We start from the raw sequence: 26922 nt of genomic DNA, 5'->3' as shown, positions 1-26922 counted from the left end.
TAAAAGGTGGCGACACAGCAACGTAACAGTGTAAAATACACTGTGGCCGTGGGTCTCAAATACCCACTTTTGAATGGGGACAAACTCAGACCCGAAATTGATAGGGTAGGGCCTAGAGAGGTTAGTGAAGCCAATGGTGGTGGTGGTTTGCCGTGGGTGGCGGCGTAAATGGTGGTTTTAGGCCAAAAATACCCAAATCGGAAATGAGGTTGGATGTGCTTCACCGGTGACGGATCGGAGCTGGGGTTGGGTCCATTGGGTTGCTAGGAGGTCAAGGATGAAGTGGTGAAGAAATGATGGCCGGTGGTGGCGCGACGGCGGCACGCGAACGAAGTGAAGGCCATGGCTTGGTGTTGCGCGTGGAGGAGAACGACGGAACGAGAGGAGCTGGAATTTGGGAGGTGGGGTCGCCGGCCGATGGGGAATCGAACGGAAGGGGCGGTGTCGCCGGACGGAGGCGCACGGCGATGGACTGGGCGAGCAACGGAAAGCACGGGGAGAGAGAGGGAAGACGTCGAGCGGGAAGGGGAAGAGCAGGGGAAGAAAAGAAAGAAAGGAAAGAAAAAGAGAAAGAAAAAGAAAAGTGGGGAAAAGAAATGAGGTCCAGTCCTCACCTCTTGGGCCACAAAAAATGATCCAACGAAGATGATTTTAAAACAGCAAATCAATTAAAATAATTTAAACGTAATGATACAATGAAAATAAAATAATTAAATCCCACAATCAATTAATTTAAAAGAAGAACAATTTAAATGTACAACAATAAATAAATATTAAGAAAACATAACAATTTAATTTTCACAATTTAAAGATCATAAAATAACCCATTTAAAATATCCGATAATTATAAAATAAGAGAATAAATTTTTGAATTATTAAAATAATAATTCAGTAAAAATACACTAAAATACGAGGTGTTACATCTTGGATCCCTGATTCTTGCTGTAAAGCTCGAGCTAACAACGGCAATTACGAGATTGTGGCGAATGACCGGATAAGGCGTATTCAAAAAACGGAATAGGAGTCCTATCCACTCAAATATAATTGAGATTAAATAGTCAAAAAATTGAGATTTTTTGGATCATATGTATCTTCTCAATCAAACTGTGATAAGTGCTATAAATTTTAAAGTCTGATAAATGCCGTAAATCATGGAGTCTTGGATCCCCGATTCGTGCTGTAAAGCTCGAGCCAACAACGCTTTAGAGCCTCGAGCTCCGCCCTTGGTCTCGCCTGGATCAGCTTTCACAAAGCCTTGAATGCTTTGGATTTCTATTTAAAAGATCATTTTCACCATTCGAAATACACACAGAACAATTACTCTGCATTTCTCACATTTCTTACAAATTCTCACAAATTCACACAATCTCTCAAATGGTCGAGTAACATTCTTCCAACAATTTTCCCGATTTGAATCAGGAACCATTTATGCCTCAACCACTCATCTTTAATCCTGAGGTCATCAACGCCATGATAGGGGTAGAGATGCATTTTTCTAGCAGGATTGATCTGAGGTTGTTGCAGGAATTAGAATGCTTAGCGCTCAATATGTTGGCACTATTATGACCATGTCTCGTAGGTTACTATCACGGGTTAGTGAAGATGATCAGCTTAAAAATCAAATAAATGAGTTGCAATAAAGACTTGCCAATAAAAGGAGAAATAATAAAATATTAAAACAGGAAAATAGGGAGTTGAGGAAATATGTGGACCAGTATGCTCAAGACGTGCAATCACGCATAGAGGAGCTGGAATGAGAGGGGGTACAAATACAAAGTGAACAACAGCGGTTAACAGCAGAGGTTCAACGTTTACAAGAAACATAGGGACAGTCTGCTGTTAATCTCACTGGTTTAGCTAAATAAAATATGTACTCTGCATATCTTGTAATCTGATAGCTTGTCTTGTTCTCATTTCCATCCCTATAAAATCAGTGTTGAGTTTCATTTCATTTGCATCAACTCTTCTTTGCTCTCTGAAATTCATCTGCATTCTCGCTTTCTAAGTTTTTTCTTTAATGGCTCAACAATCTTCTTCCAATAATCCCCTTTTCATTATATGGGGTATTCTGCATCTCGGCCACCAATTATTTTTACATTCGCCAAAGGTGCCATGCAACATGAAAATGATCTAACAAACAAGTCAAATGATGATGCCATTTATGAAATGGTGAGTCTCGGTACTTGATACTCATCAGCGATTATTGCATTTTCTTGGCGATTGCAGTCCAAAACTCTTGAAGTTGAAAGCATAACAAGAAAATTTATGAACTTCAACGAGTTGTTCATGAATCTAAAAAAAAATAGAAGACTTAAAGTAGGAAAATAAGAATTTGAAATCCTTACTTTCCTCTTCATTTCAACTTCCTACTCCTTTAGATAAGGAAAATATGTCGATTTATGAAGAGCAAGAGCACTTGAAAAGTAAGGCTAAAAGTTTCAAGATTTTGTAAGTCGTTAGAGATAATGAAATAAAAAAGTTTTCATGCATGCATTTTTGTTTTCATTCATTAACTTATTCATTAATCATTTTTTAAACCATATTATTTTTGTAAAAAAAAAAAAACTGTTTCACTAAACTAGGCAACGTGCTTTGCACGTTGCTCCCAACCTAGTGTATATATATATATATATATATAGCTAACGTGTACTAATCCTTATTTATGATCAAGTTACTTACCTTATAGTGTTACTTCCTAAAATTTATGACACAAAATTGATCAAGGTGCAATGGAGGGACGGTGGTGGTTATGATTAGGAGGGAGGAAGAGACGATGGTGGCCTTGCCATGTTTCATGGTGGGGGTGACGAGGCTACGACATGCTGAAGGTAAAAAGAGAGCTAAAAATAAAAAGCCTAGGCTTGAAGAGGTAGGTGCACGTATAGTGCATGAGACTATTTATAAGATGATATGGGTTGGGTTTAGGAGTTTTGAAGTAAACATGAGTCTAGAATTGTAATCCTAGTGTGTTTGAAATTAAAAATATACTTTAGTAGTTCATTTAATGTTGGATTGGGAGTGACTGAGACTATGTAGGAAATTTCAATCAACAATGATTTTAAATTGAAATAAATTTTTATTTCTAATAGCCAATCTTTAAATTTTAATAGGAGTCTCACTCCTTTAATAAATAAAAAATAGGATTTAACATAATTATTGAGTCTAATTAAAACTCTTAATTAATTACAATAATTTATTGCTCGTGAGCTTATCCAATATAGCCCATTAAATATAATTTAAGCCCAATAAAAATTATCAATATTCCAACCTTAGAATTAAAGGATATATGCGGAGCTGCTGTTGCAATCATGATCCTCCTAGTTGTGTAGTTGGCGACTAGTGCGTTGTTGTGGGGGTATAGGACCCGTTCTTCGTCGTCATCTCTGACGGAGATGAAAGCTGTTGTCGAGCATCTTCTCTACTTAGCAGGGGGTCGTTCTGTCGTTTACACTTCTTCATTGCGTGCCCTTTGGGCATGCACTTTTTTGCCGTATACACTTCGTTCTACCATATACCTTGCTCCGACTCCCTCCCTTGGTCTATTGGATATTGGGCCACGAGGCACTCCAACTTGTCCCTTTTCCTCCTAAGGGTGTAGCAGTCTTTCATGTTATGGGTTCCACTCCGATGGTAGGTGCAAAAACGACTGTTAGCCAGGTCGCGATTGTCAGCTTCTTGAGTGTCTGGTTTGCTTTCTTCCTAAACACTCAGGCTAGACCATGCGTTTCTGGAACCCTATCCTCTTGAGGGAGTAGCCTCATCCTGCCTCCTGTCTTGTTACCCCCTTTTGATTTTTTCCAAGGTTGTCACTCACCTTGACACATTGGACTTTCTGTCAAATTGCTCCAATTCAATTGTCATCAAGACGGTCAAGGCTCGAAGAGTGTCCTCGACATTGATAAAACTGTCCGCCTTGTCCATGAACTCCCGCAATGTCGTGAGAGTTCTCCTTGCTAACTCCACCATGAACGGGTTTCGAGGCCACACGCCTCCCAGGAGCACCGCCAATGTAATCTTCTCGTCTTAATCATCTGTCGTCATATGCTCTTTGTTGAAGCTGGTCGAGTATGCTTTTAGGCTTTTATCCTCCTGCTGCTTTATGCTTAGGATTTAGGGAGCTGGGATGTCTTCTTCTTCTACTCGCCATGAATTGTTTCAGTAATAGTCGGGCTAACTTGCCAAGACTATCAATTGAGTAGGGTTGCAGTGCCCCAAACCACCATCTCGCAACTCCCTTTAAGGTCAGCAGGAAAGCCCTATAAGCAATCTCTCCGAGAGACTCGTGCAGGGTCATGTCGACTTTGAAGGTCTCCAGATGCATGAGAGGATCTTTAGACCTGTTGTACATCTCCACCTGGGAACTCGAAACTTTGGAGGTAGAGGCGCAACCATCACTTCCAAACTATAGGGAAATTCGGTCCTGGTAAGCAGCTAGTCAACTAATGACGAGGCCACTATCCTTTTTGCCATCTCCTCATACTTCTCCACGAGGCTGTGCAATTTGTGGTTCATCCTCCTCCATTCTGCATTGATGACTTCTACCCCATTGGCGCTTTTAGATTCTGCATGTACATTTTGACTTGGCCCTACGTCATCCCGCGGCTCGCTGTTCCTCCTCTTTAAGGCTTTATTTTCACGCTGAAGGTTCTCCACTTCCTCCGCCATTTTTCTCATGCACTCCTCCATTTCTGCAATTCTTCCATCCATGTTTGTTGACAAAGCTTCTTGTCCATGGATTGTCTGAAAGCACGTTGTAGACGACATATGAAGGACACATTATTTTTATACGAATCCCACAGACCGCTTCACTGTTGACGACGTGTATTGCACACCGGGTACTGGGCTCAGTTACCTGAGAAAGAATGAGAGGCTCAAGGTTGAAGGGTCACCTTCGATGCTAGTTAGTTTTTTGGTTCCTTGGAGAGAATACTAATAAGCAAGAGAATATAACTCCCGAATTCTAACCTGGTTCCTAGCTTTTATTGCTTGCCGAGATCATACTCCGTATCCCGTGGCAGAGGCCTTTGTCTCTTGTACGAGATACCACTTTGTCGTGTTTAATGCGGCGTGGCCTCCCCAAGCCACGCCTTAATGGCAGATGGGTGGGTGTGGCCACCATCCGTACAGTCTGTCAGGGATAGGGGGTCTCACCGTGATCTCCGCCCATGTCTCGTATTTGCTCCTTAATTGCGGCATGACTCTGTAATAACGTGCGTATGCAAGATGGTGTCAGTGTAGGTGTTGTCCTTCCTTTCCACGTCGTTCAGTTTCCCGCGCAGGCCCTAGGCTTTTTTCTTCCTTATGCAGTTCATGGGCCAACTGTATTGCAACTCACTAGGCCTCTAGGATAAGCTCAGCCTGACCTGGAAGGGGTGTAAATACCCCTCCCATAGATCATCAACTTTAATGATTTTTCTTGTATTTTCACTTTTGATTCCATATCAAGAAGCCTAATATTGTATAATAAAAAATTTTGGGATCCAAATTATTAAGTTTATTGTTTCTCCTAAAATTAGTTTTAATTTAATTTTGGTGGTGACACATCTTTGAAAATTATAGAAAATATACAAAATTTTGGTGTTATAGAAAAAAGAAAATGGAGAGAGGCATTTCTATATATATTAAAATGTTAGCAAATTTTAAAGAGTAAATGAAGATTATAAAATTTTTGGGAGAGCATTTTTTATATCCCTTAGAGCATTCTCATCCGGTTCCCTATATTCCCAAAATCTCTTAATTTTAGGAAATCAACTTAACTTTTTGACAAAATAAGCACTCCATCCGGTTCCCTATTTTAAGGTATAAGTTTATGATGTGAACAGTGACTCCCTATATTTGGAGAGTCACTATTCATCCCTTAAATCAGTTTTTATATATATTTTATAGGGAATAGTTAAAGATGTAGAAATAAAGCAGTAGAAATAATAATAAAGAAAGAATAGAAAAAGATTATTTTAACAGAATAGAGAATGAGATGTATGAGGTTTTTTAAAGATAAGTAAAATTTAGGAGAAAGTTATAGGAAGTATGATTTCTAGCTAAAATTTAGGAAAAATTATAGGAAACCAGGTGTGAATGCTCTTATATCTTAAAAGTCACTATATGCAAATGAACAGGAATGAACAGTTTTTTGTTTGACACTTTCTGAGAAGCTTATTCCCCTGTGTGACCTGTTGTAATTATAGTTGTGCCCCTGACTCTTGTGTTCTACTTTCCAGTTGAGCCCCTGACTATTCTACTTTCTGTTCTTTTGAGTTTGATCTTTCACAGTAGGGTTGGATTCTCGCAATCTTGGTTCCTGGGCTTTCTTCCTTCTTGGTGTTGGTTTCTCTGAGCTCGATTTCAGCTTTGCCTCGCAATGGACCCCATTCGGATTCTTTCAAGTCCATTATAGGTTTACCCTCTCAACTCCCTACAATTGACATCTGTTTAGGTTGAAGTAGTTCTTCTCGTTTTTTGGTTTTTCTTCCCTGATCGGTGTATTGGGTTTGATCTTAAGTGTTGTTTTGTTTCTTGTTTGGTTGTAGTGAAAACTGAGGAAAATGGAACGAAAAGGAGATTTCAGATATTGCCATCACTAATTATTTTTAACTTCTTCTGGGATCCAATAAATCGTAAGTTTTTTTTTTTTTTTTAATGTTTTCCCTTATTTTCTCAGCAACTAAATGAGACGTTCAGACGTATGTTTTCCTTCCTGGTATGAAATTTGTAATATCTAATATTGAGTACATGAAAAGGTTTGCAATTTCTGTAGGAGTTTTTGTGGCTTTACATGTAAATTGTTACTTTGGAGGAATTGACTTAGAATTTTACTATTGGATTGTTTTTCGTTTCGTTTCCTAACTATAATATGTTTTTCTCTATTGATGCATATTCTTTTGCTCACTGATTCAGAATTTTCCATTCTGCGACCAAGACCATGCTTTGGTTTCGCTAATTTTAAATTTCATTTTATTACTTCTCATTTTTTATTTTTTTCGGTTGGATTGCTTCGATTTATACAGTGAAGTATTGTCATCATCACATGCAGTCACATGCAGTGAAGTACTGTCATCATGAGTCCATAAATTCTCCATATACCACTTCTTTTGCTTATGATTACGTTTATATTTTACAAGAACTTGTTTTTCATTCAACCGGATAAATGTGCTACTATTAGTTTATAAAAATATGGATAAAATTTAAGGGATGTTTTAATTTTTCAAATAATCTCCCCCAACCCCAAAAGGATCAACGTGGTTCCGCCAGTGCCACCCGAATATCTTTAAATAAATGAGATATTAATTTTTTTTACTAGTTCAGGAGACAAGAAACAAATACTTTTCAGGAGTACTGTCTTTAAAAATGTATTTTTCTTAATTTTCTTGGAGAAAAAATAAAAAATGAAAGGGACTTCTCACTTCTGTATCGAGACTAGCTTTGAAAAAAGATATTTTCTCGACTAGTTCTCGACTAGTTGAATCATGAATTGAGTGATGTCGGCAAATGGGCAGTAGTAGTGGGCTCCTATAAAGATAAGGCCATCTTCTAAGTAGTACTAGATCGACGTGGTTCCGCCAGTACCACCCGAATACCTTCAAAGAAATAGAAATTAATTTTCTTGACTATCTAGAAAAATATGTTTTTCTTGACTATTTCAACAAGAAATAAATAACTTTTTTAGTATTTCTAAAAATGTATTTTTCTTGACTTTCTTAGGAGAAAAAAGGCAATTAACTAGCAGCTATATTAAGAAGTTTAATGTTGTATAATAAAAAAATTTTAGATTCATATTAACAAGTTTATTATTTTTCTAAAAATTAGTTTTAATTTAATTTTGATGGTACAACACCCTTAAAAATAGATAATATACAGAAAAATATATAAAATTTTGGAGTTATAGAAAGAAAAAAAATGGAGAGAGGCATTTCTAGGTAAACTGAAATTTTAAAAAATTATGAAGTGTAAATGGGGATTAATAATTTTTTTAGAGGAGCCTTTTCTATATTTATAGAATTATAAATAAAATCTAAGGAATAATTTAGGGGGCTATGGCCCCTGGCCTAAGGAGTTCAGCCACTACCACCGGAATTCCTTCCAAGAAATGAGATATTAATTTTCTTGACTACTTCATGATACAGGAAATAAATACTTCTCTTGAGTTTTGTCTTTTAAAAAATAATTATTCTCATTAATTACTATTTATTATTCATATTTTATATCTTATAAAAAATAAAAAATAAAGTTATTAAATATAAAATAAGAAAATGAATAGAGTCACTCATGCATAACAAAATTAGTTTTTAAAAATATATTTTTCTTGACTTTCGTGAGAAAAAAAAAAAAAAAAGGGACTTCTATATCGAGACTAGCTCAGGAAAAAGACTATATTTTATTGACTATAGTTGACTAGTTGGCTTGCTAGCTCAGAAAAAGAAAACAATAAGAAGAAAAATTATTGCATGACTAGTTGAATGATGGGTGATGTCGGCAAATGGGCAGTAGTAGTTGGCTCCTATAAAGATAAGGCCACCAAGTAAGTAGTATTAGGAACGAACGAAAGAATAGATCAGATTAGAGAGCAATTAACTAGCATGCAAGCTATGTCCTCCTCGCTTCAAACTGTTCTTCTGCAGCAGCAGCAAGAAGCTGCTGCAAAACTCCTGCTTGGGGTATTTGTAATTTCTGCAGCAATATTTGTACCAACAGCAGCAGTTGAAGTACCCAATTCCAATTGCAATAGAACGTGTGGATCGCTTGAAATCCCCTACCCATTTGGAACATCCGAAGACTGCTACCTTGACTCATCTTTTCTCATTACTTGTAACTTCTCCTCCTCCTCCAACTCTGGGACGAGTGCTCCAACACCATTTCTGCGCTTAGGCAACATAAAGGTACTCAATATATCATTGGATGGTGAATTGCGAGTCACATCTTCTGTAACCCGTGATTGCCCACAGAAATCAGACTATAATGCCAATGACAGCTATAATGTTCTCGTCCTAAAAGAGTTTCCCATCTCGTATACAAAGAATGTGCTCACCGCAGTCGGTTGCGACACTCTGGCGCTCATTACAAGTTCAGAGTCTTCAGACAAGAAGTATATGACTGGATGCGTGGCACTCTGTGAAAGCATGACCGGTATGGTTAACGAGTCTTGCTCTGGCATAGGTTGTTGCCAAACTTCTATCCCAGATGGAATAAATGATTTTACTGTGACGGTTGGCAGCGTTAACAACCACTCCAATGTGAGCAAATTCAGTCCATGTGGTTTCGCCTTTGTAGTGGAAAAAAAAGAATACAACTTTTCCACATTAGATCTTCAGAATATGCAAAATAAAGATGCTTTTCCCTTAGTGCTAGATTGGGCAATTGGGAACCAGACATGCGAAGATGCTAAAAAGAATATTACAGGATATGCATGTAAGGCAGCGAATAGTGAATGTTACAATTCCACAAACGGTCCTGGATATCGTTGCAACTGCTCCTCGGGCTATTACGGAAACCCATATCTCTCTGGTGGTTGCAAAGGTACATAATTCATGTTCTATATATATGCATTAATTTGATAACTTCTTAGATCTTCTTTAATTTCTTTGTTTTCTTTAGTCTGAGTTTTCATGTGATATTCCGTCAAATCCATATTCCAAGAATATAAATATATATCGAAAATGAATATTTAATAATATATTTAAAAATATTCTTTCATAATTATTAAAAAATATTCATATACAATTATTGAAAATGAATATTCTTGTAATAGATTTTGATAATATTCTAGTAATATAATATAATTTTTTATTATTATTTTGAATCAATTGTGATTTTTGTTTGGCTTATAATTTCTTTTTTGTGTGTATATAGGTAGACATAATTAGATAATATTGTATATAGAGAAATATTTATAAATATCAAAAAATATGAGGATCGATATTATAAATTTATTGATAGTTTGAAGAAATATTTAAAACAAAATAAAAAAATTATTTATATGATATAATCTAGATCGAAGAACTTAATAGATAAATTTTGATGATGTACGTACTTAATTTAAAGAACAAAATCCAAAAATTATTGGAAGTGCTCTTAATTAGTTAGTTTTTCCTGCTAAATGACCATCATATTGATGATTTTTTATTGCAACGATGGATGTGAGTTTTGACAGCTGTATTCATGATACTGTTTTCAGATATTGATGAGTGTAAAACTCCAAATCATGACTGCGCTGTTAATGCATGCGTCAACCTTGTGGGGTCTTACAGCTGTTCTTGCCCCATGGGGTACCAAGGAGATGGGTGGAGAAATGGAAGTAGTTGCACTCCCGTTATTCCTAAACCAAGCAATTCTAAGAATATCATCATTGCACTTTGTAAGTATATATAAATGATTTGTACAATCTTAAATTGCGTAAACTCCGCATGATACTCCATTTTATAAAAAAACTATACGTAACATTATTTGTATTTATATATTTTGCGTGTTATCAATTAATTTGTTTGAACTTTTAACTACTTCGTAAAGACTTCCTAATTATCAGTCGATGCAGAACAAAGAATAAAAAAAAAAAAAAATAGTTAAAACGTCTCTATTTGGAAAGTGAAAACTATAGATGCCAATTGGTGTCATTCTAGTATCTGGAAGCTGAAAGATTTGGCTTGAACATTAACCACATTTGAAAGCTGTCAAAGGTAGATATATCTATGCTAGCTTATGAGGTAATCACTCATTCTAGCTCAAATATTCATTCCTCGTCCTAAATATTGGTTCAAAATGATTCTAAATTGTTAATCAGATAATACTCTTATTTATTTATTTTTTTAATACAGGGGAGGGGGGTTTTGAACCTAGGTTTTTTTATTTAGAAAACTGGGTCATATGCCATTGGGCAATCAAGCTCTTGGCAAATAATATCGGTATTAGTTAAACATGAAGAGAAATGTTTTAGCTACAAGATGATTTCGTAAAATTTTAAACTCAAACTGATGTGGCTTGATATAAATTATTTTTATTGTAAAATAGATTTATTATTTCACATGATGCCACGTTAGTTTGTATAGGTTTATTTTTGTGAAATATCTTTGTATTTGTCGCACTTTTCAAACATGAAAAATGCAACATTGGATTTTAGTCACAAATTTACTTAAGAAATCATTTTGTGTAGGTATCAGCATTAGTCTCCTAGTCTTGCTCTTGGGAGGTTCTTCGGTACTTTTGGGATTGAAAAGACGGAAGCTCATAAAACTCCAAGAAAAGTACTTCCAACAAAATGGTGGCTTGATGTTACAAGAACATATTTTGAATCAGGGAAGGTCTATGGAGACAACAAAAATCTTTACCAATGATGAGCTTAAGAAGGCCACCAACAATTATGATGAGAGTAGAGTCCTTGGCAAAGGGGGTTATGGAACTGTTTACAAAGGTGTATTACCCGATAACAAAGAGGTTGCCATCAAAAAGTCTAAAATCTGTGATAAGAGCCAAATCGAGCAATTCATAAATGAGGTGATTTTGCTTACCCAAATTAATCATAGAAATGTAGTTAAGCTATTAGGTTGTTGTCTTGAAACAGAAGTTCCCTTACTTGTATATGAATTCATCACAAATGGGACTCTTTCTGACCATATTCATGATATAAGTCGGGCTTCTTCTCTTTCATGGGAAAAACGTTTGAAGATAGCAACAGAAACAGCAAGAGCCCTTGCATACCTGCATTATGAAACTTCTATGCCAATTATACATAGAGATGTGAAAAGCACAAATATATTGTTAGATGATAACCACACAGCAAAAGTGGCTGACTTTGGAGCTTCAAGGTTGATAGCTCTTGATCAAACAGAAATAACTACCTTGGTGCAAGGAACTCGTGGGTACTTAGACCCTGAATACTTCCAAACTAGCAAGTTATCAGAAAAAAGTGATGTGTACAGTTTTGGTGTTGTGTTGGCAGAGCTGTTGACAGGTGAACCGGCAATTTCTTCCTGTAGGCCTGAAAGTTACAAAAACCTAGCAATGTTTTTTGTTTCTACAGTTAAAGAAGATCGTCTGCTTCACATTCTTGAGGATCACATTGTCAATGAAGGTAATATTGAGGCATTAAAGGAAGTTGCTAATCTTGCAGAAGGGTGCTTAAGGTTAAGAGGGGAGGATAGGCCCACTATGATGGAGGTGGCAATGGAGCTTGAAAGATTGAGAATTATGGAAAAGCATCCATGGGGAAAGGATAATCAAACCACAGAAGAAACAGAATATGTGCTTTGTACACCTACAGTCCCTTTCAACATTGATATTGGAGTTGGTTCTTCTGTAAGTGGAGTTAGTGGACCTGATAGCATGATAAACCAAATCTTGAAACCCCTAGATGATGGCCGATAAGGAGTTAAGTCCACAATAATTGATTTATATAAATCAATGAGATCCATTCATGAATTTCTATATGCCTATTAATGTTGTGTAATAATGGTGTAGACTACCTTGTAAGATTATTCAGTACGTTTTTCTGGTTCTCCCTCTTTTATTAAATTTCTGTAGTTGGATTTAACTTGCAACAATTTTATGTTCCTCCTTATGAGATGGGTTGACTAGTTCAATGGTGAGTACTAATAGTTGCCTTCTATAAAGAGAAGGCTATCTTCTTCTAAGTTAACTACTACGAACGAATGAAAGAAAGAATATTAGAGACACAGAAAAAGACAATTAACTATGTCCTCCTGCTTGGGGTACTTGTAATTTCAGCAGCAATTTTTGTAGCTATAGCAACAGTTGAAGTACCCAATTCCAGCTGCAATAGAACATGTGGATCGCTTCATAACATCTCCTGGGTATTTGAAACATTCCCTACTCATCTTTTCTCATTACTTGAAACTCCAGGACAAGTACTCCAACACCATTTCTGTGCGTTAGTAACATAGAGGTACTCAACATATCATTGGATGGTGAATTGCGAGTCTCAACTTATATAGTCCGCATGAATTGGACTTTAATCTCAGCAATAGATATACCTCTCTCCACCTGCGAGAGTTTCCTATCTGGTATACAAAGAACGTGTTCACTGCCGTCAGTTGCGACACTCTGGGGTTCATTGGAAGTATTGCCTTAGATAGAATTATACAATAGGATGCGTGTCAGCCTGTGATAGCATCGACGGTATGGTTAACGTGTCTTGCATTGGCGTAGGATGTTGCCAGACTCCCATCCCAAATGGAATAAAAGATTTTACTGTGTCGGTTAAGCACTCCAATGTGAGCAAATTCAGTCCATGTGGTTTAACCTTTGTGGTGGAAGAAAAAACATACAACTTTTCCATCTTAGATCTTCAGAATATGCAAGATAAAGAAGTTGTTCCCTTGGTGTTAGATTGGGCGGTTGGAAACTAGACATACGAAGATGCTAAGAAGAATACTAAGGATACGCTTGTATTGTTGCAACTACTCCTTAGGCTATGACGGAAACTCATATCTCTCTGGCAGTTGCCAAGGTACATAATTCATGTTATATATATGCATTAGTATGGAATCATGGATTCTATCAACAAAATCTATATTATGAGAATATTATTTTATAAATAAGGAAAATAAATATTCTCATAATATACTCAATAGTATTTTAAAAATATTCTTTGACAATTATTAAAAATAAATATTCCGTAATATATCTTAGTCAGTTAGTTTTCACTGCTAAGATCTCGTTTGTTTTCACAACTTCTTTCACCTCATCTCATCTAATCATTACAATTTTTATAAATTTTCATACAAAATAAAATAAATAATTCAACTTTTTTAAAATTTCAAAACAAAAATAATATTAAAAAAAATATATTATAACAATATTTTATTCAATTTGTAACTTTAATCTCAATTCATTTCATTTGTAAAAACAAACTAGCTTAAATGAATCATAGTGAAGATTTTATACTGCTACGATGGATGTGAGTTTTGACATGGGTTGTATTCATGGTGTTTCAGATATTGATGAGTGTGAAACTCTATATCATGGGTGCGCTAGCTGTTACTGCATGCGTCAACCTTGTGGGGTCTTACAGCTGTTCTTGCCCCAAGGGGTGCGAAGGAGATGGGAGGAGAGATGGAAATGGTTGCAGTCCTAAACGACGCAATTATAGGAATATCATTATTGTTCTGTGTAAGTTTATATACACATATCGTATATGGAAAATACTATTTGTACTTGCAATTTTTACTCACATAATAATAGGTTGAACGTCTCTCCATTGGTTCCAACCTCAACTAAAGATGACTTTGTCTTGAATAAAGGTCTAATATTCTAGCTTCCGATGCATTTGAGCAAATAAATTTGGAGGGGCCAATGGTATGTAGAATAAAATAATATAACAAATATCTAGTAAATAATGTTTGGGACATGCTTAATTAATATCTAGTAAGTATGTGGAGAGATAAAATAATATAAACAAATGAATGGCTAAGTTACTGTGCACAGACTAATTTGTTAAATCACTAATAAGCAAAGTTAGAGTAGTATGCCAAATACAATATTAATGCAGGAGTTTACTAGATATTAGACCACAACTCTCTGATTCTATTGTGGTTCAGACCCTAAAGGAAGGAGAGACCCTGTGCCAAGGGTTGGAGACAACATAGTGGACCACATGCTTGTCGCAGCTTTGCTCGCTCCAATGGGAATGATGCCACCCCTTCAGCAAGATGTTCTTCGCCTACTTTTGCCACCGCAATACCTGAGGGCAGGAGGGAGGCCCATTACCACCTCTTTCGCTAAATGTTGATTGCCTAGCAGATGTTGTTGGACAGGGTGCCCAAGAAATAGATTCATTTTTGGATTAAGCTTTCTTTGACTCAATTCTAGATTCACTCCCTCAAACCCTTTTGGATTCTTTATTTAAGAGATTTTCTCCGTCAGACTCTTCATCCCTTGCTTTGAGTGATTCCTTTTAGGTGTTAGAGATTGAGGAGGGAGGATTCACACTAGGCATTCTCGAGGTTACTGCAGTTGGGGGGCATTCCTATGGCCACTGGCAAGTGAGAGGTAACAATGTCGGTGGAAGATGTCCCATTGGGAATTAGCGCTAATGAGTGGTATGCCTTTGCGGAAAGCGGGGATCTTAATGACTAAGAGCATTGGCATTGGATTAGCCAAATGCCTTTTCATCTTTATATTTGACTAATTTTAACAAAAACTGGCCCACATTAAATTAGCCAAAGACTTTTCATCTCAAATATGAGCTACAGTAATTTCATTTTTCTTTTCAAATATGAAAAGTCCTGTAGCAAGTCTAAATCTATTGTTTATTATATTTCGGCTCCTTCTCTCTCCCGCGGCTCTTTTCCTTGATATTGTGTGATGAAATTTTGTTTATTGGATTGTAAAAATGAAAATGAATATAATTATTAGAAATTATAGGAGGTTATGAAAATAGAATTAATTAATTATAAAAATATAAAAATAAAAAATAATAATATTTTATTATTATAGAGAGTGTGATGACTAATCTAATGTAGACTTGAAGTTTTGAATGATTAGCTAAAAGTGAAAAAGTTACATATTAGTCAAAATTTAAAGAATAAAATAGCCAATCCAATGCCAATGCTCTTACGTTGTTCCCACTTATCTGGCATGTGAGGGTGAGGCAAGGAATTTTGAAGTATTTTCTGTGTGTCCTGCTGAGTGGATGATTCCACTCATCCTAGGTCTCCACTAGAGGTTTCACCCTAGAGAAAGTTCCTTCTAGGGAGGTAACGCCAAGTCAAAGGCTCCCTGCGGTTCCCTCTCTCCTAAAATTTTTCCTCCGAGAGATTCTGACTTGCCTGAGATCTTTCCCTCCTCACGGGCTCCCCTGCCTCGAATCCCTTGGTTGCTAAGATCACTAAGGAACTTTGGACACTTCTTTCCCTAGTTCATGTTTCGATCATACTCTATTTGACTCACCTTCCAGTTTTATTCGTTGGGCCTGACATTGTACTTTCCTTTGCAGGGCTTATTACCTTGGTTGGGTGCATCTCCTACGCGGGTCCGCCATGATGTAGAAGGTGGATGCCTCCTAAGCTTTTATTGAGGGGGCACTCCAATTTGTATCATAGACCATGGCGGAGAAGAAGCGCTAGGAAGCGGTTTAGGGAAGTGCTCCCAAGAGCAGGACACTGAGATTCTTGTGGCAAAGGTTGAGATAAAAGAGTTAAGGGGACTCTAAATGATCCATGTTGGCGAAGACAAAGAATGAGTTGGGCCATAATTTAGACGTTGAGTGGAATATTGCCCAAGCTGTTTCGATGCTGGAGGAAGAGCTGGCACTGAGCACACGCTTGTTGGTCGCTGAGCTAGAACAAGCGATTGTTCGCTGGAGCTAAGAAAGATGGTGGCGATCACTACATGATGCCAATTCGGCTGACTAATTGAGAGCCAAACTTTGTATTGAGCTCAATACTACCCCGGGTGAACTGAAAGCCATTACGACTAAGTACAAGACCATCTAGGATGAACTTTGCAAGGCTGATACCAATTACTTGAAGTTGGTAGACTTTGCCTAGCGGTTGCGCAGGGAGGCCAAAAAAGCAGTTAGTCGCCTTGATGATTTTTGGTTAGTTTATTATACACTCCAAATGAATCTTTTTATTTAGAATTTATTTGGGGCGCGGGGGGAGCAAATAAATTTTGTTATCCTAGCTCATGGCCTGGCTGTTATCTTTGGTGCATCAAATTGGATAGCTACAAAACAGAACTAGGATCAACACAAAAAAAGCTCAACACACAAAGCGGTATGTAGGAACTATGGTGGTGCACCCTCCCCTGCACAAAGATGGGTGCGCAACATGGCGGTGCAGCACTTCGACGTGCACAGAGTAGCTCACACCTAGAAGGTGCAACATGTTCTTTTGCTACCGAGTAGAGATACTGTGCATATAAATTGTAGTGCTGCAATGACACAGGGCACACCGACATGCCATATGTAGCACTGCCATGGTGTGGCACACGAGGGAAATGTACCAACACGAATGATATTGCCATGGTGTGGCACGGGCGAAGCCACGAGTTGGCCATGCGGGGCAGCGCATCACTTTGAAAAGAAGTAGCCATGCTTGGCCATGCTAGTGGTTGTTAAGTACCAGAGCTATGAAATTATCTCTCTCTTTTTTTCCAGTTTTTATTTTTTTTTTCCAATACAAGTCCTGAATCAAATGTAAGAAAGAATCGATAAAAAAAAAAAAAAATGAAATGCAAGAAGCTACGAAAATCATGATGCACATACACATATGCATGGAGCCCTAAGATCAAATTTGCAGATGATTAAAGCACTCAAATGTTCGGGTTCATATCAATGAGCCAGAAGCCTTAATACACACCACTACTTCGCACACATATGTATTCAAAAGTGTTTTTACACCAAGGCTCCATGTACCCATAAACAATTGCTACACAGGATTTAGTTCAGTAATGCTACATCCTAGCTCAAGGCCTGGCTGTTATCTTTGGTGCATTGATCAATGACACTTCACTCGCTATTTTTGCTCCCCTTTCTTTTGCCATGTATAGCCCAACATGATGCATAAACTCCTGCATGCATGTAACACAATAACATCATCTTTAGGACTTTGAAATGTATTTCTATGATAGGAATGAGACAAATGTGTAGTATATAGTGTTTTCCTATTTGATTTGGCAAAGAAGACATTTTTTTTTTAATTCCTATTTCAAATTCTCTGTAATTAGTGCCTTATGTTTCCAAGTTGCTATGATGTCTACTTCTGTGGAAGAGCCAAGTTTAAATTCCTCGTTTGTTCTATGTGATGACATAGAGATATGAAGAAAAGCTTTGTATTAATGAATGCAGCACCTGGGGATGAGCTAAAGCCCCTTTGGTGTCTCTGGCAACATGGAGAGGAATGTCAAATGTGGCACATGCTCGAGAATACACCACATCCTGCAGAGGGGTGAGAAACCCAAGGTTCCTTGCCGATAATGTAGAGCATACGAAGTCCAGCACACATATATCAGTGCATATCCCGACAACCAGTAACTTCATCAACACAAATCAATCATGCTAATTAATAAGATCAAACAATTAGGAAGAATAGCTCTCAAATTAGGAATTGTCTTAAGCACTTACAGATTTGATCTGATTCTTCTTCACCCAATCCACAAAAACATTGGAACCATCAGCCTCAGTTGAACCCAAGTATCCATCAAAACAGTCCTTGCGCCTTATATTTACATTAGGTTCGTTCTCTATCCATCGCAGAGCTGCAGTTTAGTGGAAGAAAAACCAACATCAGATCAGAGTAAAAGAGAGGGAAGTTTATTCCTACAGCATGTGTTTAGAAAGGTATAATCAATATCCAAAAAAAGAACAACCATGGTGAAACACCCCAGAAAAGTTGCCGATAGAGATGATTGGACGACCTAGACGTTGGGAGAGGGGAACAACCACAGAAGAGTAACTCTAATATAAGGTCTCGTTTGGTTACACATACGAGATAGGATAAGAGTAAAGTTAAATAAAATATTATTAGAATATAATTTTTTAATATAATTTTTATTTTTGGATTTGAAAAGTTGAATTATTAATTTTTATTTTGTTTGGGAGATTGAAAAAATTATAATGATTAGATAAGAAGAAATGAGATGGTTTGTGAAACAAGACCTTAGAGTGTGAAAAAGTGATGCTCACAAGAACTGAGCGTGCCTAGTAGTCCGTTTAAAAAAAAAATGGATCCTGCCATGAAAAAGTGATGCTCCTCGTTTCTTTTTACAACTTCTCTCAACTCATCTCATCTTATAATTACAATTTTCTCACATTTCCACACAAAATAAAATAAACAATTTAAAGTTTTCAAATTCCAATACAAAAATAATGTTAAAAACATATTCTAACAATATTTTATTTAATTTTTAACTTTATCTCAATTCATTTCATCTCATCTGCGAAAACAAACGAATCAAGAAAACTACATAGAACGAAACCTGAGGTGAATCTAAAAACTTAATAATATGAATCGTTCATTGGGATATTAACTTACTCAAAACATATTTTACACCACACCACCATGAAAGTTTGATCAGATAATGCTCACCCATTTCAAAATAAAGCAAACGCAAACACATATTAGGTGTTGCAATATTATCTCAAATTGGCTTTTCTATCAAGCATACATAGAAATTTAGAATGATGTCAAACTCAAATTATATGTCCCTCATTCATCACTGATAAAAGTAGTCTTCCTTGGAAACCCAAATCTAAACATTTTCAACACCTCAAAAAACAAACAATCGTTTTAACTGTAAAGATTTGTCTTGTTTCATGTACGCACTATACATACAAGGAACAAAACTGGACGAGGAATTATGAAAAAGATAGCAAAACTAAATACCAGGAATCAGATTTGACTCGTCCGTGCCAACAATACAATGAGGAGGATATGGTTCCTCGGGCTTGTTTGGATGATGAGAATCAAGAAATGCCATAATTGGCCATTTCTTCTCACAAAACAATCTGGCCAGCCTTTCTGATTCTTTAATCATTCCAGAAATCTGGCTGTTAGGCTGTTTTGGTGCCTGAGACATGAACATCGTTAGATTCTGATAAGTAAACTTCCAATTTTAGAGCTCTAATTGCTTGTTGAACAAAATCTTGTAAACAGCTTAACCAAGACACGAGTTCTTACTAGGATCCATGATTTGAAAAAAAAAATAAAATAAAGCAAAGCAGAAACCAATAGAAAACAAAGATGAAAACATGAACTTTGGTAACATATATTTCCATCGGTGGGAGATAGACAAAGATATATTTAAAAAAAACAAAAACACAAATTAAAGGCATTAACTTAAAGTATTTAACAGAACCAGAAGACATGAAGGAATTGATTAATATTTGAAGTATACCAGATTTCCAGCACCAACAGTGCAGAAACCATTTATGATGTCAACAAGAACAAGACCGGTGAGAGCATCATCGGGCAAAACCACGGACTCCTGCTCAAGAGGAATCTCACCCTTCAAAAGATCAATTGTCGGAGATACCATTTTAGTTTCCAGTTTCTTGATTCACATATTCCCAGATATATCTATCTACAAAGAGTAAAGAAAGTTGTAAATACATATAAATGTTTTTATAAAGTTGGCGTGAATTCATCATTTGTTTCAAAATTTAAGCACATAGAACAAGGTAAATTTTATTATCTATTTTATATATTAACATATTTTCTCATGTGTGGATGAGATTTTTTCTTAATAAATAATTTAATACGTAAAATATTTAATTAAACGAAATAGAGTGTACAGTTAAAATTTAAACTTAAAATTTTTATTTTGATATCATATAAAATTACTATTTATTTTAAAAGATTAAAATAAGATCGATGGTGCAACATGTCGACTCTAATCTGATTTCTATTTTCCATACTAAAATCCAAAGTTGAAAATGTATTCGGGCTTTTTCTTTCATTTTGGCACAAAAGTCAAAAGATATTTTGGATTGGGACAGAAACAGGCGCATGCGTCCAAGAAAATCTTCGTCACCCTTCCAAATATGCTTGTCCCAAGTGTAGATTCCTCTAATTTGTTAATTACTCAGTTCCTACGGGTCTTTTTGCCTTTTTTTTTTTTTATTTTTTATCTATATAATATTTTTAAACCCTCCAACTCACTTTCAAATCTAGCAATAAAGAAATATGCAGGGTAATCTATAATTTAATAAATAAATTACATATATTATATATGCAGGGTAATCCAACTATATATATATATATATATATCGTTTAGATACTGATCCAAATATAAAAGAAGGGGCAGTACTTCATTTTGAAACAGAAGTGTGAAATTATGGAATAAATGTTCGGTTACGACTTAAGAAATATTACAAATATAAAGAAATTTTATAAAAAAAATAAAAAAAATTAACGTAATTACATATGATAAGTTTGATTTATTTTATAATAAAAATAATTTTAAAATTCTATTAAGCACCATTTCTCTTGCGACTTTTCTATGTCTTGGACAAGAGTTGATCATCAAGATCTTAGACTTGGGCACCTAGAGCAGACTAAAAAAATGTACTGCTAACTATTTAGTTTATTTCTCTGTCGGTGCAATCAAATTTCCAATTTTTTTTTTTTTTGAGCAAGCTTGCATCTATTATAAAATAATAATAATAATGATACGGAGTTTAGGATAGATCCTTTCTACTATTAAGAAATAACAGACATCTAGATAATAAATCAAAGGGTATGCAGTTAAAAATAAAATTAGTTGCTGCCTATTGCGTCACAGAGTGCACTTTGCAGATAATAAATCAAATTTCCACTTGACTAGTCCTAATTATTATCTATTAATTATGATTCGATCTTCTACGTCAACGCAGCCAGCTGCTACTTGGAGGTGTTTAATTAAGCCTAGTGAACATCATATGGTCGATGCTTGCTTACTTCTTGAAATGTTAGGTACGTGGTAGATTGGACTTCTATTTAGGATTTATATAATAGACCTATTATTAAATTATAAATTAATACAAATGATCATCATGACTTTAGAAACTTTGATAGGTTTGACAAGTGAGATGAGACACAAAATTTTCATCTAATCTTCTAATCTCATTAATACAACTTTTTCAAATTTCTGCACAAAACATAATAAACAATTTAACTTTTTCAAATCTCAATTTAATTTTTTTAAATCTTAAAATAATAATAATATTAAAAAATAATATTTAAAACTTTAATTTAAAATTAAAAATTCTCATCTCACTATTCTGTCCCCTTATTTTATATCAAATGTTCATTTAAACGATTTCATGAAAATCAAAATTCTTTGACTCGATCTCTTAATCAAATCTAAGAGATCATGGACTTTTGTCAAAAACAAAATTTATTCATAAGTCGATGTAGATGACATACGCTCTACATTGCTGATATATCAAAATTTGATTTGTAAGAAAAACTTGCAAATTTGAATACAGTAAATCAAATCGTGTAATAGTGGATTATGTGTTTTCATCTATACTAGCTTGTGAATAGAATAACTTTTTCTCTAAATCTAGACTTTTTCCATGCATGTCACCAATATATTAAGTTGCCTCCACCCGAATACCCTTCAAAGAAATGAGATATTAATATAATTTCTTGACTAGTTCAGATATTAATATATTTTCTTGAGTAGCTCAAAAAAATAAAAATAAAATAAAAATAAAAATTCTTGACTAGTTGAATGATGAGTGATCTCGGCAAATGGGCAGTAGCATATAGTTGGCTCCAATAAAGATAAGGCCATCTTCTAAGTAAGCTGTACGAGGAACGTACGAAAGAATGGATCAGATTAGAGAGGCAGAAAAAGGGAATTAACTAGCATGCAAGCTATGTCCTCCACGCTTCAAACTAGTTCAGATAAGAAATCATTAAGGAATTAATTGCTTTATCTCCCGATAAAGCATCCCGATGGTGGGTTCCAATAAAACTTTTTAATTTCTTTTTAATCAATATTTTTTAACGATATTGTAAATTTTTTATTTTTAAAAAAAATATTAAAGATGATTAAAAAAAATATGAAAATAAAGAAAATAAGAACAAGAATTGCACTCATTGGAGATTCTCTCGGTAGCTGCTGTGCTAACCTAAGAAATAAATATTTTTTTAGATTATCTTTAGAAATGTATTTTTCTTGGCTTTCATGGGGAAAATAAAAAAATAAAAGGGACTTCTTGATGTAGACTTGTTTAGGCAAATGCGCAGTAGTAGTTGACTAGTTGGCTCCTATAAAGAAATCTTCTAAGTAGTACTAGGAACGAAAGAAAGAATAGATCAGAACAGAAAAAGGCGATTAACTAGCATGCAAGCTATGTCCTCCTCGCTTCAAACTGTTCCTCTGCCGCAAGAAGCTATAAAACTCCTGCTTGGGGTACTTGTAATTTCAGTAGCAATATTTATAGTAGCAGCAGCTGAACCCAATTCTAGCTGCAACAGAACATGTGGATCGCTTGATATCCCCTATCCATTTGGAACATCCGTAGGCTGCTACCTTGACTCATCTTTTCTCATTACTTGTAACTCTTCCTCCTCTTCCAACTCCGAGACGATTACTCATACACCATTTCTGCGCTTAGGCAACATACAGGTACGCAGCATATCATTGGATGGTGAACTACGAGTCTCAGCTTATGTAGCCCGTAATTGCCCATTGGAAATGGACTACAATCCCAATCGCAGCTCTACCTCTCTCAGAGTGCAAGAGTTTCCCATCTCGTATTCAAAGAATGTGCTCACAGCCATCGGTTGTGACACTCAGGGGCTCATTTCAAGTACTTCATCCTCAAACAAGAATTATGCAACAGGATGCGTGTTAGTCTGTGACAGCATCGACGACATGGTTAACAATTCTTGCTCTGGTATAGGCTGTTGCCAGACTCCTATTCCAGATGGAATAAAAGATTTTAATGTAAGGGCTAGGAGCCCTGAAAACCACTCCAAAGTGAGCGAATTCAATCCATGTAGTTTCGCCTTTGTAGTGGAAGAAAAAGCATACAAGTTTTCCACCTTAGATCTTCAGAATATGCAGGATAAACGTGCTTTTCCCTTGGTGCTTGATTGGGCAGTTGGAAAGCAGACATGCAAAGATGCTAAGAAGAATACTGCAGGATACGCATGTAAGGCAACGAATAGTAATTGTTTCAATTCCAAAAACGGTCCTGGGTATCTCTGCAACTGCTTCTCAGGCTATCAAGGAAACCCATATCTCTTTGATGGTTGCCAAGGTAATTAATGCTTATCTATATATGCATTAATTTGGTAATTTCATAGTCGATCTTCTTTTAATTTCTTCGTTTTCTTTAGGCTGAGTTCTGTGATGTTCCATCAAATCCATATTCCGAGAATATCATTTTACAAATATGTCGAAAATGAATATTTTATAAGATATTTAAAAATATTCTTTAATAACTATTAAAACGATGAATATTCTTATAATATACTTGAAAATAACCTTTTAATACAATCTCAGTTTTTTTTATATATTTAGAATCAATTTTTATTTTTGTTTAGCTTATAATTTTTTTTTTGTATAGAACATAATTATATAAAATTGTATATAGAGAAATATTGCAATGAGGATATTGCAAATTTATTGATAGTTAGAAGAAATATTTAAAATAAATTAAAAGGATTAAAAAATTACTCAGATGATATAGATAAACTATATTATAAAAGTGAGTTGATAAAATAAAGAAAATGAATTTTAATGATGTACGTACCTTAAAAAAAAAACAAAAACAAAAATTATTGAGAGGGCTCTTAGTTAGTTAGTTTTCGCTGCTAAATGACATCATATTGAAGATTTTTTGTTGCTATATACTGACGGATGTGAGTTTTGATATTGATGAGTGTTTTCAGATATTGATGAGTGTAAAACTCGAAATCACGAGTGCGCCGATAATGCATGTGTCAACCATATGGGGTCTTACAGTTGTTCTTGCCCCATGGGGTACCAAGGAGATGGGTGGAGAAATGGAAGTAGTTGCACTCCCGTTATTCCTAAACCAAGCAATTCTAAGAATATCATCATTGCACTTTGTAAGTATATATAAATGATTTGTATAATCTTAAATTGCGTAAACTTTGCATACTCCATTTAAAAAAACTATACGTAACATTATTTGTATTTATATATTTTGTGTTATCAATTAATTTGTTAGAATTTTTAACTTCGTAAAGACTTCTTAATTATCAGTCGATGCAGAATAGAGAAATGAAAAAAAAAAAATTAGTGAGGATTGTTTTAATAAATAAAGGGAGTTATTTCGAAAAAAAAAAGAATAAAAATTAGTTAAAACGTCTCTATTTAGAAAGTGAAAACTATAGATGCCAATTGGTGTCATTCTAGTATTTGGAAGAAAGATTAAAGGAAATTGAAAATAATTTACCATTTTGGCTTTAACATCAACCACATTTGAAAGCTATCAAAGGTAGATATATGTATGCTAGCTTATGAGGTAATCACTCATGTAAATACTTTCTAGCTCAAATATTCATTCTGTCGTCCTAAATATTGGTTCTTAATTAACTTGGTTCAAAATGATTGTAAATTGTAAAGCAAATAATACTGGTATTGAGTAAACATGAACAGAAACGTTTTAGCTACAAGATGATTTCATAAAATTATAAATTCACAAACTGACGTGTCTAGATGTAATACTACTTTTATTGTAAAATAGATCTACCGTATCGCATGATGCCACAACAATTTGTATGAGTTTACTTTTGTGAAATTTCTTTGCACGTGTAGCACTTTTTAAACATGAATAATGAAACATTGGATTTTAGTGACAATTTTACTTGAGAATTCATTTTCTGCAGGCATTAGCATAAGTCTCCTAGTCTTACTCTTGGGAGGTTCTTCAGTACTTTTGGGATTGAAAAGAAGGAAGCTCATCAAACTCCAAGAAAAGTACTTCCAACAAAATGGTGGCTTAATGTTACAAGAACATATTTTGAATCATGGAAGGTCTATGGAGACAACGAAAATCTTTAGTAATGATGAGCTTAAAAAGGCCACCAACAATTATGATGAGAGTAGAGTCCTTGGCAAAGGGGGTTATGGAACTGTTTACAAAGGTGTATTATCCGATAACAAAGACGTTGCCATCAAAAAGTCCAAAATCTGTGATAAGAGCCAAATCAAGCAATTTATAAATGAGGTGATTTTGCTTACCCAAATCAATCATAGAAATGTGGTTAAACTAATAGGTTGTTGTCTTGAAACAGAAGTTCCCTTACTTGTTTATGAATTCATCACAAATGGGACTCTTTCTGACCATATTCATGATAGAAGTCGCGCTTCTTCTCTTTCATGGGAAAGACGTTTGAAGATAGCAATAGAAATAGCAAGAGCCCTTGCATACCTACATTCTGAAACTTCTATGCCAATTATACATAGAGATGTGAAAAGTACAAATATACTATTAGATGATAACCACACAGCAAAAGTTGCTGACTTTGGAGCTTCAAGGTTGATAGCTCTTGATCAAATAGAAATAACCACCTTGGTGCAAGGAACCCTTGGGTACTTGGACCCTGAATACTTCCAAACTGGCCAGCTAACAGAAAAAAGTGATGTGTACAGCTTTGGTGTTGTGTTGGCAGAGCTTCTGACAGGCGAAGAGGCAATTTCTTCCAATAGGCCTGAAAGTTATAAAAATCTTGCAATGTATTTTGGTTCTACACTGAAAGAGGATCATCTACTTCACATTCTTGAGGATCACATTGTCAATGAGGGTAATATTGAGCCAATAAAGGAAGTTGCTAATCTTGCAAAAGCATGCTTAAGGTTAAGAGGGGAGGATAGGCCCACTATGATGGAAGTGGCAATGGAGCTAGAAGGATTGAGAATTATGGAAAAGCATCCATGGGGAAAGGATAATCAAACTACAGAAGAAACAGAATACTTACTCAATACAACGACACTCTCTTTAAACATTGATATTGGCGCTGGTTCTTCTGTAAGTGTAGTTAGTGGACATGATAGCATGATAAACCAACTCGTGAAACCCCTAGATGATGGTCAATAAGTAGTTAAGTTGACAATAATTGATTTATATAAATCAATTAGATCCATTCATGAACTTCTACATGCCTATTAATGTTGTGTAATAATGTTGTAGACTAGATCATTTAGTACCTTATTTTGGTTGTCCCTCTTTTACTAAATTTCTGTAGTTGGATGTAACTTGCAACAGTTTTGTGTTTAAAAATGTTAATGTAATAAAAGTTGTACAACTTGTACTCTCTTTCATAATGCAATGAGGGTTCCATCATAAATACTCTTCGGTTCCTAGGTACATTACACTACCAATTAGCATCAACTAATTAACTGAATCATGGCATTTATCCCGGCCTTTTCCATAAAGAAAATTAGGGGAAAAAATACGAACAAATGACAAGAAACTAAAACTAAACAACAACACATGAATGATAAAATGGT

General features: G+C 35.4%; 3 protein-coding genes and 1 pseudogene across 6 annotated transcripts; 2 read left to right on the top strand and 2 right to left on the bottom strand.

Moving 5' to 3' along the window:
- The first annotated feature begins 8383 nt into the window (after positions 1-8383).
- LOC121243100 (wall-associated receptor kinase 2-like) lies at positions 8384-12482 on the top strand. Its single transcript, XM_041141159.1, has 3 exons — positions 8384-9510; positions 10169-10348; positions 11141-12482. The coding sequence occupies exons 1-3, from the start codon at positions 8574-8576 to the stop codon at positions 12349-12351; spliced, it is 2328 nt and encodes a 775-aa protein (XP_040997093.1). The 5' UTR covers positions 8384-8573; the 3' UTR covers positions 12352-12482.
- Positions 12483-13096: 614 nt separating this feature from the next.
- On the top strand, positions 13097-26626 carry LOC121243102 (wall-associated receptor kinase 5-like). 3 transcript variants are annotated; one of them, XM_041141164.1, is made up of 4 exons: positions 13097-13217; positions 23419-23701; positions 24336-24515; positions 25299-26624. In XM_041141164.1, the coding sequence occupies exons 1-4, from the start codon at positions 13125-13127 to the stop codon at positions 26507-26509; spliced, it is 1767 nt and encodes a 588-aa protein (XP_040997098.1). In that variant the 5' UTR covers positions 13097-13124; the 3' UTR covers positions 26510-26624. The 3 variants fall into 3 exon arrangements, with proteins under 3 accessions (XP_040997098.1, XP_040997097.1, XP_040997096.1); XM_041141162.1 differs by lacking the exon at positions 13097-13217 and having other exon boundaries at positions 23078-23701; positions 25299-26626; XM_041141163.1 differs by lacking the exons at positions 13097-13217; positions 24336-24515 and having other exon boundaries at positions 23075-23701; positions 25299-26626.
- Positions 16657-20045, bottom strand: LOC121243104 (nicotinamidase 1-like). Of its 2 annotated transcripts, none has more exons than XM_041141168.1 (5): positions 19843-20045; positions 19332-19515; positions 18071-18204; positions 17798-17980; positions 16657-16816 (listed from the first exon to the last, which is right to left on the bottom strand). In XM_041141168.1, exons 1-5 carry the CDS (start codon positions 19981-19983, stop codon positions 16811-16813), a joined length of 648 nt encoding a protein of 215 aa, XP_040997102.1. In that variant the 5' UTR covers positions 19984-20045; the 3' UTR covers positions 16657-16810. The 2 variants fall into 2 exon arrangements, with proteins under 2 accessions (XP_040997102.1, XP_040997101.1); XM_041141167.1 differs by lacking the exon at positions 16657-16816 and adding an exon at positions 17190-17517 and having other exon boundaries at positions 19843-20031.
- LOC121243105 overlaps positions 17915-26922 on the bottom strand; it is a 31441-nt pseudogene continuing 22433 nt past the window's right edge.

The sequence above is a fragment of the Juglans microcarpa x Juglans regia genome, chromosome 8D, assembly GCF_004785595.1.
Source record: "Juglans microcarpa x Juglans regia isolate MS1-56 chromosome 8D, Jm3101_v1.0, whole genome shotgun sequence".
NCBI classification, from domain to species: Eukaryota; Viridiplantae; Streptophyta; class Magnoliopsida; order Fagales; family Juglandaceae; genus Juglans; species Juglans microcarpa x Juglans regia.
The sequence above is the reverse complement of the archived record's forward strand: the minus strand, read 5'-3'. Positions and strand labels throughout refer to the sequence as shown.